The following is a 20,205-nucleotide window of genomic DNA, read 5'->3' as shown; positions in this document are numbered from 1 at the left end:
GAACCAATAGAGACTTGTAGCGGAGTAACAAGGATATACAATATGCAATCCATATATAGTGCCCAAATTTGAACTCATGTAGGATAATTCATTTTCGAATTTACTATCTTAAGTTTGAACATTCTTTGTAAAACCTTTTATTATGTCAATAGTCAGAAGTTAATGTCTTATTGACAATGAACTATGCATTGACCTAGTCAGCCATGAATTCCACCTATTTTTGGACCCCCAATACACTCCATTTCATATCCATCATGCATTACATAATTAAATCCTAAAGCAATTAATTTATAGTCAATTTTTTTTGGATTTTAAAAAATTGTTATAGCAAAAGATGCTATAGAAAACACATAATACAAGTAGATAACCTAATGGAAAAAAATAATGTCTCCAAATTTTTTTTTTATACAGCCAACTTTTTTGAATTTTAAAAAATTGTTATAGCAAAAGATGCTATAGAGAACACATAATATAAGTAGAAAATCTCAGCGACTCTAAGAAAATAATTCATGCCAAATGAAAGACAAAAATAAAAGAATATACTAAAATTAATTTTAAAGATTGAATAATTAATTTAGTTTGAAATATAAAAGATATTTTAATAATTTAATTATTTTAAAATATTATTTCTTGTCAAATTAAAATTATCAAAAACAAGTAAAACTGTATTGAGTTGGTGTTGACACCCAATTTTGCCCTTCCCCAATATAAATTATTCATATCGAGCTTCCTAAATTTCAAATGATTATAGTTTTATAAAATTTCAAGAAAAACATAAAATAATTATATATATATATATAGAGAGAGAGTTTCGATTAGAGGCATTTTCCGACTGCTAGATGAACTTCTATAGTCGAGTTAATCTTTTAGCAAATATTGTTTTAAATACTGACTGTGGGAAGCATACTTGTTTTGATAGCAACTTTCACATTTTCTTGTTTATGTCAGAGAATTAAGTAGATAGGTGAGTGTGTTGCTTTCTATACTATTTATTTTATTTGTTGATTTGTATATAGTTTTACGATACATAAAAATAAATTAATGGTGTATTATATTCTAAGTTTGGTGTAGTTTTTGATTGACTTGGAAAGTTTATGTCACCCCTACTCCGGCCAACCCCAATCAATTTTTAAAAAAAATTATTTTTTTAAAATTATCTCAGATTAATAATTTTGATTTTTTAGTCATCCAACCCCTACCCCCCCCCCCCGGTTAATTTCATTTTAAAAAAATAATTTTATTAAAAAATATTTCAAATATATAAAATTTCATTTTTTCTGTCAAATCTACCCCTAACCCCTCTCCCCACATCAATTTTTTTTTCAAAAAATTGAAATATATATAAAAATTAGAAAATTTCTTTTTCTTTACACCAGCCCTACACTCAACCCCCTCCCTCCGCCACCTTATTTTAAAAAAATTGTTATTTGAAAACAATTTATGATTCACGACATGAGTCAGATCTATATTGTTATTTTATTCTTAATAATAATAATGATATTTATTGCTGTGATATATTCTTTATAGAGGCATTTTTAATATTTGTCTTAATTAATTTCATAAATATACACAAGTACATTCAAAACAAAATATTATCACTTAATGTTGCTATTTTAAAATTTAAAACCAATAAAATTCACATTATTATCACTTCATCCCTAAATGCCTTTTTATTATTTTGCCACTTGACTTTATAACGTAATTATAACTATCATTTCGATACCAATAAGTATATTGTTTTTCTTTGTGAAAAAATAAAAAGAAAATGTATGCACTTTTTTTTGAAGTTTTCATGTTGTCCTTCTTCTCAATTGTCGTCTTTATCTTTCTATAAAAATTCAGAAGGAAGTTTTGTTTTAAGAATACTTGAATATTTTTTTTATTCGTTGAACACGACTACTCAATGCTTCTAATTTAATTTTCCCCAAGAAAAAATATACTCAACTATTCTCATGCATTATAACGAAACACCCATTAAATTATGACATAATACATACATATGCCTTTTAACTTGAATTCGAATTATATTTATGCCCTTCAACTTTGGGTGTGCACAAGTAGACACTTAAACTTGTGTAAAGTTGAACAAATAATCACACATGTCTTATATGTCATCCTACATGTCATTTTTCGTCCTACGTGTATTTTGCCATGTAGGACTCATGTGTTTATTTATTTAAAAGTTGGATAGTTAAAGTGTCTGTTTGTGCATTATGAAAATTGGAGGTCAAAGTTAAAATTTGAAACCAAGTTTAAGGTCTAATATATGTATTATGCCTTAAATTATTATCATTGTTTTATTTTTTTACCTCTTTCTATGCTTACCCATATAATATGTGTGATATAATGTGTAACCGTTGTTGTAATTTTTGTAAAATTTTATAATTTTGTTCGCTTAAAAAAAATTGAATCTGTCCTAAATTAAATGGTTTTAAATAAATGAATTGATATTAGTTTTTTCTTCTCCATATTATCCAAGTTGAAGACATTTGAACAGGTATTTGTTATGCTTACATGTGCGTTGTACCATTTGATGTGATAATAAGTTTTATTTTCTTTTGCAGATGAAAGACTCCCAACCCAATTCAACACAGTATACTGAACGAAAGATGTATCAACTTGATTAGGAAGCAATTGAAAAGGTCGATGAAATACATAATGATAAAAGTTTCTTCCTTACTCGTGACAATAATAATTTAATTAGGGGGACCGAATTTGGGGAGATTGAAGTCATTTGACTCATCTTCTTCCTCGATGAAATACGAAGTGGAGTTTGGAGAAATTGTTTAATAAATTATCCATCAAATGACGTATATATATGTATTTGAATTATTAAAACACTTGTATGTTTGAAGTTTGAGAGGCGAGCGAGAGAGAAGAAAGTAGAGAGTGTGAGAAAAGAACAAAGAGATAAATTTTTTTTTTTATGAAAATGGTGACTGGATTTTGGCACCACCCATTTTGGTTGTGGCTCAGGTAAAATTTTTGAATAAAAAAATAAATAAAATCAGATAAATCATTTAGATGATATCACATGTCGATTCGTTAGATTTAAGGATGTATACAATCCAAAAGAATGAAGGTAATACAACCTTAAAGTATAACAAAGGGTATTAACACAATATTCATGATAGTTCGGAGAATAATTATCTATTTTTATTTTTATTTAAATTTATCAAAAATAAAGATTTAAAGACACCCCTAAACTTTCAAATATTGCTTATAATTATCCTCAAATAATAGCTTTGGTCAAAATATTACATTGGCATATATATATATATATATATATATATATATATATATATATATATATATATATATATATATATATATATATTTGCACATTACTTTAGTTCTTTTTCAATTTTTTAAAAATAATAATCTAATTTTGGTTTCGGACTGGATTGGTCTATAGTCAAAAATATTTTAAATATTTTATTATGTAGATATGAACAACAAAAAAGTATTCAAAGTCTTCTTAGATTTGGTCAAATGAAGTAAATTATTATTTTGATTATTAATTACAAACGGTCAATCAACATTTATTAAACTTTCAAAAGTCAATATCTTTTACATAATAGTCAACTTAATCTTTTCAACATCTCTATATAACAAGGTCTTTCTTATAGTAGCGGAGATATCATTACTTACACCTAGCAAATCAAATTCAGTGTTGAGCTTTCCTGTTGAATTAATTAATCTAATTTCTTCAAAACGCCTAAGATTCATGCCTATAAAAAGAAATGAATTTAGGATGGATCAAAGAATGATTCAACAAACGTTATTGATGTTATATTTTATGTTAAGTTATAATAGGGTGGAAGGGCAAAAAAATCTATCCAAATTTGAGAATGCGGAGTTAGAGAAATAACTAAAATTTTTGAACAAACCAGCCGTCAAAACAGTAAAGGTATTTTTTTTTTCAAAAAATTTATTTTTTTATACTTCTAATTGCAAAGGACATTTTATTTGATAATATCACTTTTATATTAGAGAAAACATTCATTTGTCACATGATTCTCGAGAAATGGAGAACATTCCCTTTAATTCCTTCTTTGAATGTAAACTTTTGTTGTAGTTGAAGATTGAGCAGGGAAGTCTGTTTCGATTTGTTTGTTTTACTTTTTCTTTTAATTTGATATGAGAAAAATGTTCTTTCTCATTTTTTTTGAAATATTTGATTCTATTTTTTTCACATAACATGTTTAAACCACAAGATTTAAGAGAACTTTGATATATTCTCTATATATTTATTTTAAGATTACAAGATTCTCAACAAAATTACCTCTTAAAACTTCATGTCAAATCCAATCAAACAAATGAACTAAAATGGATTAAGCACAATTTTTGCATTTGATTTTGCAAATTGGAGTCAAGGGCATAACAATGGCTTAGAACACATCTATCGAAGTATTTTTCATTAACATGTAATGACTTCGATGAACATTTTTTCATGAAAGTAGTATAAATGACTAAAATACGAACGAATGACCTAGATAAGTCTTTTCTCAAAGTTTGATAGAATATTTGATAAAAAATATCTTTTTTTTTTTTTTTTTAAAAAGCAAAGTAGTAGTATCACCATTTACTAAGAATTGTTCTCGTGAGTATGTTTTGTTTTTAAATGGTACATCTTGTTCTAACTTAAGTTACTTGTTTTATTAATTTTAATTGTTTACAGACTAAATATGGAGATACATACGACTGTGTAGATTTCTACAAACAACGAGCATTTGATAATCCGTTGTTGAAGGACCATAATTTTCATCCTAAGGCATATCTCTACTCTCTTTTCATTTCGTTATCATTTTGTTCCTATTGGATATGATATTATTGACATACAATTAAACATTTGATTGAGCAGATGAAACCTACTTTATCTACGATCAAGAAAGATTCAACCTTCTCATCAACAACTAATAGGTCATGGACAATATGGTCAAAAGATGGAGGATGTCCTTTTGGAACTGTTCCTGTTAAGAGAATGACAAAAGATGATCTTATAAGATTATCTCGTATGCCTCCTCCGGAGGATGTCACATTCAACGCTGAATATGATGTTGTAAGATGATTTATGCCAATTTACTTCTATATATCTTGCGTTTTCAAAAGTAAAAATAAATTCATTTTCTAATGCAGAGCAACAACAATAGTAGGCCAAATGGAGGATACATATCTTCACAAGGATATAAGGTGGTATATGACTATAGTTATTATTTTTTAATGTCCATATTTTATTTGATTGAGTTTGAAGTAATAAAGGAACAATTTATTCTTAGTTTAATACTCTGTAAGATCTACTAAAAACAATTTAAAAAATTCAGGTTGCAATAGCTCAAATTTCATATAATCCACATAACAACTTTGCGGGAGCCGGAATGGTTACTATTTTGTACAATCCTCAAGTTAATGGACAACAACACAGTGGATCTCGACTAAAAATTCATAAAGGATCAGATATCTTACAAGTTGGTTGGAGAGTAAGTTTATATCAATTTTTTGTTTCTTTATTCTATCATTTTGTGGAAGAAGGATGTGTGTTAACTATTGAATTTTGTGCTTTTAAGAGTATATTAGAAAATTTGTTATCAAATGTTGAATATTTAATAACTATAATATAATATCTCTGTTTCGTGCTTTAGGTGGATCCAACGTTATACGGGGATATTAAAACTAGATTGTTTATACATTTTCAGGTAACTATCTTTTGTACTATGGTGATTTTCCTTTTGAGTTCATTAAACTAGTATATCTTTTAGGGTGTGTTTAGTGTGTATTTATAATTTTCTCATGTCCATTGGATTAAATGTTATAGAAAATGATTTCCAAATCAACTTAATTTTCTTAAATTTAAGAAATATGACTTTTCTTAAAAAATAATAATAAAAAAATTTAAAAGCCTACTTCATTCTAATATTACAATATTTTTTACTCTACCCCAACCGACCCTCCACATCAAAAAATAAAATCTTATTTTCTTAATTTCAAATATTCTTTTACTTTTATCCCCAATCCCTAAACCAACACCCCTCCACCAAAAAAATAGTTAAAAAATTCAAAAATTATTATTTTTGAAAAATATTTCAAGCTTACAGACTTTTTACCTCATCCAACCACTATCATGCCTATCCCCTCCCCCCACTCCCAAAAAAAGAGTCAAATTTTTAAAATTTCATTTTTACCCATCCCATACCCTAACTATGCAACCTCTTCCCCCCACACAAGAACCTCGTCAAATTTTCATTTTTAAAAATATTTTTTTCTTCATTCCCCACCCCTAATTCCTAAACCCCTACTCCAATCATTTTTAGAAAATCTATTTTATGTCACCACTACCCCTCCGGCCAACTCCAACCCCTATCAATTTTTAAAAAAAGAACTATTTTTTGTATCTCAGATTTATTAATTTTGATTTTTTACGTCTCCCAACCCTACCAACCCCCCTCTCCGTTAATTTCTTTTTAAAAAATTATATTTATTAAAATAAATTCAAATATATAAAATTTCAATTTTTTTATGTCAGACCTACACCCCCCCCCCCCAACATCAATTTTTTTTTTTCAAAAAAATCGAAATGTATTTCAAAATTTCTTTTTTTTAACCATCCCTACACTCAACCCCCCCCCCCCTCTCCCAATCCGTCCCCTTATTTTAAAAAATTGTTTTTTGAAAAATATTTATGGTTCAAGACACGAGTCAGATCTTAAGGTCGGATTTTTGAGCGATCGTCGAGATTTTGTCCTAGTTTTGGTGTGAGGTTCGGGTCCTAGATCGATTATTCGGGTTGATTTTCAAAAACTTTTTTTTACTAAAGAGTATTCTCTATCTCAAGCAAAAAATTAAAGATATTTTCGGAAAAAAGTGTTTCATTTACCAACCAAACATTAAAAAAGAATTCTACTCACCAACCAACATGAGAAAATAACTTAGAAATCCACTTATTCTTTTCAAGAAAACATTACGTAGGAAAACATTATTCAAGAAACACATTTTCCTTCATAGAAAACACACTTTTAGTTTAACTATCTACCTTTATTTTTAAGCAGGCATGAGATATATCTATTTTTGTAGGCTGGTAAAATTCATTGTTTCAATACATTATGTCCCGGCTTTGTACAAGTAAACCATGACATACCTCTTGATACTCCATTCATGAATATTTCACAACGTGGAGGAGAACAGTGGGGTATAACAGTACACATTGATCGGGTACATTTTATATTGTCTTTATTTTTTTTATTTCGAGTCTTTGAATATTTTATACAGATATAGGAACTATAGTTAAGAGATAAATATTATTATGATAACTTATTAATATTATTTTAGTTTCTTTTTGAAAAAAGGACTTATCAGGAAATTGGTGGCTTTTAATGACACCAAACTTTACGCGAGTAGGTTTCTGGCCACAAAGTCTCTTCACTGACTTGAAAAGCTTTGCTACGAATGTTGATTGGGGAGGAGTTGTATATAGTCCACCAGGTGTACCTGAACCTCCGATGGGCTCAAGCCAATTTCCTATTGAAAACACTTTATATGATGCTTATTGTGCTGATGTTACAATTGTAAACGAGAAAGGAAAAACAATTGAAGTAGATTCAACAATCACACATACCGATTATCCATACAAGGTTGAATTTAAAGAACTTTCACATGGTGCAAAAGACAAGTATTTTGTTCTTTACGGGGGACCAGGTGAAAGTACACATGTTTAATAGGAAAAAAAATCTTCCAAATCATGAAAGAAGTTGAAGAAAATTGTTCCAATTTGTTCTATATACACCTTTAATTTGAATGTTATATTAACTTCCAAATAAATGCAAAGGAAAATGGTGCAAAATACCTCTCAATTTTTATTGTTGATCTTGTCATTATCATTAAAATGGAGTTATTTATACTCTTGTTGAGTATAAACTTGTCACTCGTATCCCTAAATTGGATGAAAATTTTTAAATCAACCAAAAAAAAATTAATTCTAGTAAAATTACTGGATTTAAAAAAAATTCAAACGCAGCCAACTAACCAAATAAATATTTGCCAAATTAAATCCCCAAATACATCTCTCTATTTTTCACCTCTTTACAAAAAATTTCATCCATTTCTCCTCCTCATCTTTTCTCTGTTAAATTTGCTATATATTTTACTTACTGTGCGACTTGTTTTTCTTCTAAAATTTCTATTTGTCTTTCTCATTTTTAGGCATTTTTTTCATATAAACACAATAATTTACTCACTAAGAAAACAAACAATTAAATAATTTACTAACTAAGTACATGATTAAATAAGTCCACATACTTTTTCACCTTAAAATTTTTTTGCTGCACTAATTTAATCATATACGTTTAGTTGTAAAACAGAGATAAAATATCATTAAATAATTGAATTTTATCCTAACCGTATAACAAATCCCGTTGGTGTCACGTTAATCCCTTTGAATTTGTTTATTTTTCTTTTCCTTTTCTTTTTAAAAATATTTATATAATATTAGGTAATTTATATAGATTATTTCACATGAAAGAAAAACCAAAACAAAGCTAAAACTCATTAAAAAAACATGGTAGCCCCAAAAGATACTATAGTCTCACTTTCCTATTTTATGCGATTTTATTTAATTGAAAACAAATTAGAGAAAAAAAATAACATCTAAAATTTTATAATTTAAAAATATATCTTAATTGTTTATATAATTATAAATTACGATACTAATAAAAAAATTAATTAACTTTCTTAATATATTAAAAAACAAATAAGCATTAGTAATTTTTTTTGGGAACACATTAACCCAAAAAACAGTATCATCAGTAATAGTAATGACCAATTTTTTAAAAGATTTTTCTTTTTAGACTGAAATTATTGGAAATTACCTAATACTAAATATTAGTTAAATAATATCTTTTTTACAAAAAATAAATACTTGTTAAATGACAATAACAAAATAAGGTGATAAGCACTGGAACTTGTTCCTTAGCAAATATATATCGTATATTCTAACCATATTGATAATAAATTTGGCCAAATCGCACATATTGATAAGCAGGGGCAAAATTATGTGTAGTTTAGGATTTATTCATAATTTTTTATTATAAGTGTATATATAATAAAATGAACCTCTTCTACAATTAAAGATGAGCGTGACTCACTGACAAATTGTTAAATTTCAAGTTTCATTCTCGTAGAGTGGAATAGTTTTCAATCTTTTTCTTTTACCTTGAAAAGACTGAGATTGACTCAAGTTTTAATATCCAATGAAAGGTCTCATTATTTTTGAATTCAATCTAGAACTGTATTTTGATTTTTTTATTATTATTTATATATTATATCTTTTTCTCAATTTATCTTTGTTTATATTTATTAGCCACATTTTATTTTTACTTTTTGTCTTTTATTCTTTTTATTTATATCACTTATATTATTTCTAAATAACTCTATTCTCATGTACTAACTCAATGAAACTTTTGAGAAAAAAATTTAAAATTGCATAAGAAAACTATTATATAAAATAAAGTAAATTAAGAAAAATCAAATGAAAATTTTAAAAAGTTGTGAATATTCTTTTAATAAAATCTATTTAATTGATTTCTTTCCTTAATTTTATTGTATCTCTTTCTTATTATTTTCAAGACGATTCTAAATAGATAAATTAAATTAAACTTATTTGATTGGTTCATAATTTATTATTTTTAATAAATTATTAACCTAGTATTATATATAAGTCAAGTATTTTATAGATGATTAAAATTTCTAAAATTAAAAAGAAAATAAATAACATAATTGCATAGCTTTTTTAATTGTTATTAAAAGAGGAGATATTATATCATAATATTATGATGCATCAATACAAATATTATGTATAGCTTAAAGCTTAAGAAATAATGTGTTAAGAAATTCAAGACTAAAAAAAGTTTCAATAATCTTGACATTCGAGGATTAAGGGAATACTAACAAAATTTAATAAGATTTTTGTAATGAGGCGAAGTGTGAATTAATTCACTAGTAGTACTTTTAACATAGAAAAGTAGCATTGATTTTGTAAAATTGTGGTAATCTAATAAAGGGTCACATAAAATGAGATGAAAATTATTTTATGCTTAAATTAGAAAAAAAAGAAAAAAAAAGTCAAACAAAATAAAAATTGATGCTTCACAACATGTTAACTACGTTATCTACTTCTACTAATTATACGTAAGAGATCAACAAGTTTTCTTCAGCTCTGTGTTTGTTTAGGTGATATGTTGTTTGACCTACTAGTTTAGGTATGACATATCAACCCCAAGGTCTAGCGTTCAAACTTTGCCAACATTATTTTTTATTTCTGTTTTAATTTTAGCTTCTTCTTTTATCCCGTAAAGCAATTGTACTCTTGTCCTTCATTTTTATTTGTCATGTTACTTTTTTCAAAAGTCTATTTGACTAGTTTACAAATTTAATTTAAATTACATTTATTCAATATTTTAAATAAAAAAAATTAGATATTAATAAATTATACTAAAAGTATTATACATTACAATTTTTTGTATATCAATATGATGAAAAAATATATTGTAAAATGTTTGTCAATTTTTTTATAATTTGACTTTAAAAGTGGAAAGTATGACAGTTAATAGTGCACGGAGGCAGTGATAATTTTGATTAAAGACCTTTACATCTACTAATTGATTTACGAGATTTTCAGCTTGAAATTTTATGTTTTAATTAGTAGAGGTCTTTAATTAATTTCAGTTTCTTTATTGATTTGAGTCTTTTGACATTTCGTATTACGTAAATATAATTCTTATTCATATTTTAGTTATTTCATCTTAACCACACATGAGGCAACCAACATGTGTGGTTTTACATTAACAACAAATTTACTCTTGAAAGATTGGGACAAAGAAAGTAACATATATTATTTTAAAATTACATAACAATACAATAAATTACAATAATTAATTTAGAGTATTTAAAAATCATATTAAAATTTAATTGACTTTTAAAATTTTATATGTGTCACATAAAATAAAATAAAAAAATAATAGATATTGAAATCGTACTAACACGACACATGCGTCTAGTATAATATAAATCACAAAATCGAGATTCTTGGTCAACCAATTTTTGTTTTTAATAGTATAATAGTGTGGTCCAATTTCATAATAATACTACAAAATGTTGACTCCCAAAAGCAACAGTTTTATGGCTCCCATAAACACAACAAATATGGATTTTTAAGGGTTTTTTGAGACGTGTAATTGTTTTATTGGGCCATATTATTTTTCCAGCTAATACGACAAGATTTGTTGATAATTCCAATGTTTTCAGACCTCCAAATTAAGGGGCTTTATCAATACATAATGGGCAAAGAATAAAAATCACATATTTTTAAGGTAAAATTATAATTTGTCCCTTATAAGTTTACAATTACAGAAATCATTCAAACTAATACAATACTATAAGCGCTGATACATTAATCTGATGCGCGAGATACATTTATCGTTAAGTAAGATACATTACATTTTATACATGATACATTTATCTGATGGAGATACATTAATTTAATGCGTGAGATACATATATTGTTAAGTAAGATACATTACATTTTATACATGATACACTAATTTGATGTGTGAGATACATTAATCTGATGCGCGAGATACATTAATCTTATGCGTAAAAACAAGATATTTTGGAAATTTATAAAAGTAACAGAAAATAATAGTAATAAGAAAACTTAAAGATGGAATTTCTGTCATTTTTTAAGCAAAATGTTGACCCCAAAAGCAACAATTTTATGGGCCCCATAAACACTACAATTCTGGATTATTCAAAGTTTTTTTTTAAGACGTGTCACTGTGTTATTGGGCCATATTTTTTTTCCAGCTAATACAACAAGATTTGTTAATAATTCCAAATTTCATGACCTCCAAATTAAGGGGCTTTACTAATACATATGATACACAATCAAATTCGTTATAACAAAGATTCATTATAATAACATTAATCTGATGCGCGAGATACATTTATCGTTAAGTAAGATACATTACATTTTATATATGATACATTTATCTGATGGAGATACATTAATTTAATGCGTGAGATACATATATCGTTAAGTAAGATACATTACATTTTATACATGATACACTAATTTGATGTGTGAGATACATTAATTAGATGCGAGATACATTAATCTTATGCGCAAAAATAAGATATTTTGGAAATTTATAAAACTAGTAGGGAATATTGGTAATAAGAGAACTTAAATGTGGAATTTCTGTCATTTTTTATGCAAAATGTTGACCCCCCAAAGCAACAATTTTATGGCCCCCATAAACACAACAATTCTGGATTTTTCAAAGATTTTTTTGAAGACGTATCGTTATTTTATCGGTCCATATTTTTTTTCCAGCTAGTACAACAAGATTTGTTAATAATTTCAAATTTCATGACCTCCAAATTAAGAGGCTTTACTAATACATATGATACACAATTAAATTCGATATAACACAGATTCATTATAATAACATTTCATGAGTATAATGACCTAATTTCCTTCAAAATCTAATTTACTTTTCTATAGTATTATTTTGTTCATAATAATAATAATGATATTTTTACTGAAATTATAGGGCAATTTTAATATCAGTCTTAATTAATTTCATGAATATACACATAATAGATTCAAAACAAAATATTATCACTTAATGTTGCTGTTTTATAATTTAAAACCAATAAAATTCATATTATTATCACTTCACCCCTAAATGACTTTTTATTGTTCTGCCACTTGACTTTATAACGTAATTATAACTATCATTTCGTACTAATAAGTATATAGTTTTTCTTTGTGAAAAAAAAGAGAGAAGAAAATGCACTCTTTCTTTTTTAAGTTTTCATGTAGTCCTTCTTCTCAATTGTGGTCTTCATCTTTCTATAAAAAATCAGAAGGAAGTTTTGTTTTAAGAATTTTCAATTTTTTTTATCAATAACAAATATCGAATAATTACACGAGATATATGCCATATTCTATCAATAACAAGTATCCAGTAATTATGTCTATAAAAGTTAGGGCAAATAAGAAGAATCGTCTAGTGTTTTTTTTCCGCTGAATTTTAAAACTAAATCTTATGATTTTCAATCATTTTATTGACCACTAGATCATACTTCACCAACACCACTAACATTTTCGGTGGAAAATAATTGATCTTTATTTAGTGATGATTATTTCACTGATCATAAGATTTATTGGAAATATGAATGCACCTACACCAAACTCAATGAGTTATATGATCTAAGTCCCAATATTTTCGAATAATAAGGGGACCAATTTTTTTAAAAAAATTAAAATAATGTCCTATCATTGTCACAATTATTATATTTCATTTCCATAAGGTACACTTTAACTCCCGTTAACATAGACAACTCCATTTCAACGGACTTTCCTCCACTTTCTTTTCATCAATTTCTTGAAGTCACTAAAACGAATTTAAAATTAGAATCTTTAAGTATTTAGGTTTAAAATGCGCATTAAATTCAGAGCATTTTAACTACTTCACGCAATAAATAAAGAGGAATACTTTTAATAGGAGAAAGTCACTATCAAAATATATGGCGCGGTGCTACGAATGAAGTTGTTTACTTTCAACGTGAAAATGAGAAAAAAAAGAAGAGAAAATGTACGTATAATAAGGAGCCACGTCACTCTGGCCAAAAGTTTGTTCACACATAAAAAAAAATGTTTTCCTCCCTGATATAAGCACATAATGCCTTGAAGTACTTGGGATAAATACAAATTCTGATAGGCAATAACCATCAAATGTTATAATCGAAATAATCTATACTAAGCATTATTGAATACGAATAATTTTTCAGTCGAACTTATCATACCAAATATATTAGTGCCATTTACATGTCACTTGCACCTGAAAATTAACATTTGTGGATTTATCAATACTTTGAGCGCCAAGTCTAATTAGAGTGACGAGAAATATTAGGCCAATATACTTTTTATTACTATCTGTGTGGATACTATGTTTTCCCTATATATAACGCAGACCGTTGCTTACAAAAATTTTCATTACTACACAGCTAAGTTCATACAGTTGTAATATAACAAACAACAAATTCTACCAAAGATATGATCTTATAACATACTTGAAGCAGCCAAATAAAATAATAAAAATAAACAATCGAAGACCATAGTACTATATCAAATTCATTTTATTCCCATTACAATATTTTTCATAATAAAGTAGTACTTTATCAAATTCATTTCATTCCATTACAACATTTTTAATACTATATCAAATTTATATCATTCCCAATTACAGCATTTTTCATAAAATAATTTTAAGGATTCCCCATTTCAATCTCATCATCATGCAGCCTTTTAACTGCGACGTTTCTCTAAATTTTGACTAATATAAATATCAAAATTAAAACGAAGATCATAACACCGACCGCAATAAAAACTTGTGCAATGGGTCTAATGTTGTACCCCGAGTCGTATTGTTCTTCCAAAGACATACTTATCTGCAGTCAAATGCGAAGAAAGGGTAAAAGTTTGAATTTAGGTGAAATATTAATGTAGCGAATCCATCAGATAATCAGATACTAATACATAATAACATAACCATTAAGTATGTGCTAGTATATCAAGTTGAAGCAATGTACTTACTAACTTTTTTTTAACTCAGGTGTCAATCACAATAGAAACTTGAAAGAAAAAAATACATCTAATTCTAATTAATAAAGTAACAGAAAATTAGCCCAATTTCTATTGTCAAGCAATAACATTGAAGAAGTGAATAATCATCAGAATCCCAAAATTAGACGAATGCCGAAATCTAACAACTTTAATTCGAATCAAGAAACTGCTACTTCATTGAAATAAAAGCAAGAGAAGTAGATTAAAGGAGGGAAAGATTTCATCTTGTTGCACAAAACCTGAGTTAATATTGAGACAATACAATATATACATAGCAATGTTAAATGAAAAACATAAAAGCAAATGACACTAAAAAGAAGAATATAGATAAAGATGCATACACTCGAAAGGGAGAATCTCTTTATTATAATCAAAGAAGAAATATTTTTTGTTATATTAATTAAACTACTCAAAGAATTATTATTTATACATGCAGGCTCGACCAAAATGTCGAGACAACCAACTATACTATGTTTTGTCTTTAATATCTTCTTTTTATATATTTTTGAACATTTTATTGAAATTAATTTTAATTTTTGTAAAAAACTTTGTCACGTCATTTCCTTGATATCTATTTTTTTTTTTATGAATAATAAATCTCTCATATTTAAGGGACCTTTCCTAATATTGGCAATTAGCATCAAATAATCCTAATATAATTCAACATGGACGCATTTGGAAGTTACGCGTCGCTTTCAACATATTATTTTGTCACGACCCAAAAATGGGTGTGATGACACTCGTCTTATCCCACCAAGACAATTCAGCCTAAAACCAAATATCTAACAAAGTGCGGAAGTAAAGACAATTCAACAACAATTTCTATTATGAAACCAAGTCATATTAATTCAATTCCCAAAACCAGGTTGTCACGTGCACAAGCCTCTAATGTAAATATTAGGATTGAAATAAAATAGGAGTCTAAAATGAAGTTGTCTTTCAAGTAAAAACAAAATCATAAACTGGAGTAGGAAAGTTCGCTGAGATGACAAGCAGCTACCTCACAACCCTCCACAAGATGCCTCGGAAACGAAAAGAATGACAGGTATCAAGAAGATCCAGGCTCGTAACCTACAAAAATTTGTAGAAGCAAGGGGTGAGTACCAAACCACGCGGTACCTAACAAGCAAACCTCTAAACACAAGTTAAGTGAACAAAATACGGGCACTCCTTACACCATATCTAACCTCCACGCTACAGTCTAATAGTTTACAGTTTACCAAACACACAACTCAATAACCACACTCTATCAGTTTACACATTCTCAATAACAACTCAATATTCAACAGTCACAAGCTTCACAGAGAAACACTCACAAGATCAACAAAACACGTGTTCAAGTTCATCAATAATAAGTATGTGCAATGCAATGGAATGCAATGTCAAGTATAGTGATGCATGTCTTCCCTAACGATACACACCCGCTGTCTCTCAGTCCGGGACCCATGGGGGACATATCTGTCCATGCATCTGTCGCGGCGCACGACACGACCCTCGATAAGTAGTAACCTTCGCGGCGCGCGATACGTCCCTCGAAATATAATATCCATCGCGGCGCGCGATACGACCCTCGAAAATAGTACACCATCCTCTTACCACAACCATGTCTCAGATACAATGCAAATGACATGCTCAAATAAAAAGGAGGAGATAACCATTTGATAACAAAGCACAATTTACAACAAGAAATACAACACCAACAAATAAACAACAAGTCTCCAAATCATTCTCAACATCACACAAGGAAATACACGAATTTCGTACGCTTAACAAGAGTTTAGAAATCCACTTGCCTTAGCCAATCAAATAATCACTCTATGACTTGAGTCTTTCTTTTCTGTTGAGCTTCCGAATCGATGCAACCTATTCAAGTATATATATTCACAATAAGATTTCGAAACTAACAACACCCATCTTATTATGTGTTTGACATTCACCTTAAAAATTCACCCAAATTTATAAGCAAGTTTGTAATTTTTTGATGCCCATTAACTTGTGAATTCTTCCAATTCCTTCAAATATCGAAGATCTAATGACATTCCCCCAGAATACGATACATCTAATATTTAGTTACCTATTTTTATGTATAAAAGCTAAAATTACAAGGTCATGATAACATAACAAATTGTAAATTTTTACAATTACTGGTCATTAAATCAATGGTAAAAATCAATAAACCCAAAGGCCTTAATGTACAATGTAACAGTCTAAACCATGTAGTAAGCATTCAACTTAATTATTATTTGAAATTGTTGGTAGCACGTATGAAAATTATACACTTATATAAATTCCTAACCAACCAATTCCCTTATCGACCAATTGATATCCAATAATTTTATACTAATACTAGTAACGTTAACACTGTCCTTTGTCCCTAAGTTTACAAGTATCATCACCACTGCCACCTTCACTTTATCATATGTACCACATTAATTTAATAATAATAAAATAAAACAATGGTGACCTTACTACAACTTCAACAATTTGATTGGCCATGACCATATTGATATAAGATCTGCCAAATTCTTTAATGCTATTATAATATTATTGTATACATATATAGGTAGCATTTAATGAAAGCAAAATCATTATGAAGAGGAATTAATTCAATTGCATGCACGGAGAGATTAAAATTTCTTACCTTCAGCAATCTGTAGTCGGCTATAAACCCTTCCTCCGTTCTATCTGTAAATCCTTCGTTCGTTCTATCTTTCTTTTTTTTTTTTCCTTTTCTGAATTAATTAAGTACTAATTGTGATAGGTTTTACCCACATATTTTATTAAATAAAGGCTAAATAGTATAGGGTCTTAAATAAATTATCACTTTAGCCCAAAAACTATCGATTAATTAACTCAAGTTACACTAATATTTAAAATTTCCAAAAATGACCTTCCGGGTCATTACATATTTTATCACATCGAATCTTTATATAACAACACTTGAACTAACAAAGCATCTCTTTTAATTAACTAAGAATTATTCCTGGTTTCACATTTGTTAACAATCTTGATTTCTCACATGTAACAAGAGTTTTACAAGTCATTAATTCTTATAACTTACCTTGGACTCAATACAGAATATTGTTATAGATGATTGTTATAGGTGTGTGAATAAACTTTTCATATTAAAAGCTCTCCCAAAAAAAAAAGTTACGTGTATGCAAGATTAGTCGTGATATATATTTGATAATTGGCTAAAAGTATATACTTATAGCACATTCTCATAACGTATATCTAAATCATAATTATGTTGATACATCGTTATTTTGAATGTCTTTACACTTAAATATTTATATTTTATTAGGTTTGAGAAAGTAATAATTGTTACTTCTTGATGTCATTTGACACAAAAATACACCCCCTTGTTTGCATTTTGGCACAAAAATGCCTCTATCGTCAACATAATATCCTCCAGTTAATTCACTACAATATATACATCTTCTGATCGAAATAAATAAATATATATATATATATATATATATATATATATATATATATATATATATATATATATACACATTAAAAAAATGCTAAAATCTTATCAACGTCAATTAATTTTGATGTGTAGAAAAAAAATGGGAATAACAATTTTATACAATATACTATGAGTGTAACCAACGAATAATAAAAAGCCAACGATATTGTTCTTGATAAAACTTATTGGTCTCTCCCCGAAATTATATAAAAAATTGTTTTATAAAGTCGGGAGCAAATCGGATAAAAAAGTGAAAAAGTAAAAAAAAAAAGGAATGTGAGCATTATTATTGCACTATACCAACAACTTTTTGGCGATTTGATTGCATTGCTTACTCAAGACAATTTTTTTTAGAAAAAACAACAACATATTTTTTGTTATTCGGATCGATTCTTGTATTCTTGTGACCTGAAAGATAGATAAGCTCGATTTGAGTGTTATAGTTAATATGTACACATGAAGTGATAAGATGGCAATATTAGTTCAAAGTAGCTTGATTTTTTTTAAAAAAATTCTAGGTCATTTTAATTTGACAGTTTGAGAAAAAACAAATTAAATAGCCAAATACCTAAATATGGTCCTTACTAATTCACCATTATAAGTATTTCCAACAAGGGATTTGAACTACTTCGGATAATATATAGATCATCATTAATTAATTTTGTACTTATGAGTAGTCCCCAATTTAATGAACTTTTTTTTAATCAAAACTAAAAACCAAAGTGCATTATCAGGTTGTTGATTATGGTTAGGCTCCATTAGACAAAATGACAAAACAAATTAACAACTAAGACAAACAAAAATTAGATATTATTCAATTACTTTAACGATTTAAAGTAATCGAAGAAATAAATTAATGCAGAATAGGCAAAAACAAGAAGATGTAATTAGGAAAATCAAATCTCTAGCTAATATAATCAATCAAATTTCGTTATAACAGATTCATTATAATAACATCTAACGATATAATGATCTAGGTTTTTTTTAGAATCTATTTCCATGTTATATTTACTTTTCTATAATATTATTTTATTTATTACAACAATAATATTTATTTGGAAGATATATTTTTTTATAGAATTACTCCTCTATAACGGTTATAATCAAATGTTTGAGTAATAGTAATATTTTTATAATAATTATTGATCCATAATATTATGTACATACTAAATTTCGAATAATAACATTTTTAAAAAAATATTATACGTATATAATAATACCTTACTAAAAAATTATAAAATTTTCAGATAAACATAATTATTAATATAATGGAGTTTGAAAATATATTGCTTTGATACGAAAAATATAGAATGTGCGTGTCTTTGTTTTTTCGTTTGCTTGCACGTTATAAATCTATATTTGACAAGGACAATTAACAATTTTTGAACATTAATTGTTCAATGGAAGATGACACAGGTTATATTTGAATTAACGTGCATGCAATGTTAAATCTGAAAGCAGTATGATTCCTTTTATTTTTTATTGTCTTTGAGTTGTTTATGGTTATTTATTTTTTACAATATAGATAGTTAATTTTCCATTAAAGATAATGAGATAATACTTTAATTACGATGTGCATTTTGAAGCTTCCACAAATTAAATGAGTTAAATAAAAAAAGTTGTAAGTTAATTTGCAATTTCATTGCACTAATTTATTAGGTGTGAATGAGATTTTTTCTTACAAAGGAGAAGGGGAAAGAAGACAATTTGCACCACTAATAGATTTTGTTATTTCTACTTTTTTCTAAGCAATATTAATTTCTTGCTTTACGAAAATAATTTTATTCGAAGAATTAACTTGAATATTTTTATGACTATAGCCTTTAATTATAGAATAACAACAATTATAATTTCATAAACATTTTCTGTTAACTCAAAATAAGTAAAAAAAAATTATTTCTCCCACGGTCCACTTTTATTTGTCACGTTGCGCTTTTCGAAAGTCAATATGACTAATTTTAAAGTTAAATTAGATTACATTAATTCGATATTTTTAACAAAAAATTTAAATATTCAAAAATTATATGAAAAGTACTATAATCTGTAATTT

At 27.3% G+C, this 20,205-nt stretch overlaps 1 protein-coding gene and 2 long non-coding RNA genes across 3 annotated transcripts; 1 reads left to right on the top strand and 2 right to left on the bottom strand.

The window, feature by feature from the left end:
- The first annotated feature begins 4,864 nt into the window (after positions 1-4,864).
- LOC101253807 (protein neprosin-like) lies at positions 4,865-7,853 on the top strand. Its single transcript, XM_019214754.3, has 6 exons — positions 4,865-5,062; positions 5,140-5,193; positions 5,325-5,480; positions 5,643-5,696; positions 7,072-7,209; positions 7,344-7,853. The coding sequence occupies exons 1-6, from the start codon at positions 4,865-4,867 to the stop codon at positions 7,710-7,712; spliced, it is 969 nt and encodes a 322-aa protein (XP_019070299.1). The 3' UTR covers positions 7,713-7,853.
- Positions 7,854-14,099: 6,246 nt separating this feature from the next.
- On the bottom strand, positions 14,100-15,088 carry LOC104648575 (uncharacterized). Its single transcript, XR_742548.3, has 2 exons — positions 15,022-15,088; positions 14,100-14,505 (listed from the first exon to the last, which is right to left on the bottom strand). It is a non-coding gene; the product is annotated as an uncharacterized lncRNA (long non-coding RNA).
- Positions 15,089-15,481: 393 nt separating this feature from the next.
- LOC138337262 (uncharacterized) lies at positions 15,482-17,629 on the bottom strand. The gene is made up of 2 exons (XR_011210832.1): positions 17,322-17,629; positions 15,482-16,543 (listed from the first exon to the last, which is right to left on the bottom strand). It is a non-coding gene; the product is annotated as an uncharacterized lncRNA (long non-coding RNA).
- Positions 17,630-20,205: the final 2,576 nt, after the last annotated feature.

Source organism: Solanum lycopersicum, chromosome 7 (genome assembly GCF_036512215.1).
Source record: "Solanum lycopersicum chromosome 7, SLM_r2.1".
NCBI lineage: Eukaryota > Viridiplantae > Streptophyta > Magnoliopsida > Solanales > Solanaceae > Solanum > Solanum lycopersicum.
The sequence above is the reverse complement of the archived record's forward strand: the minus strand, read 5'-3'. Positions and strand labels throughout refer to the sequence as shown.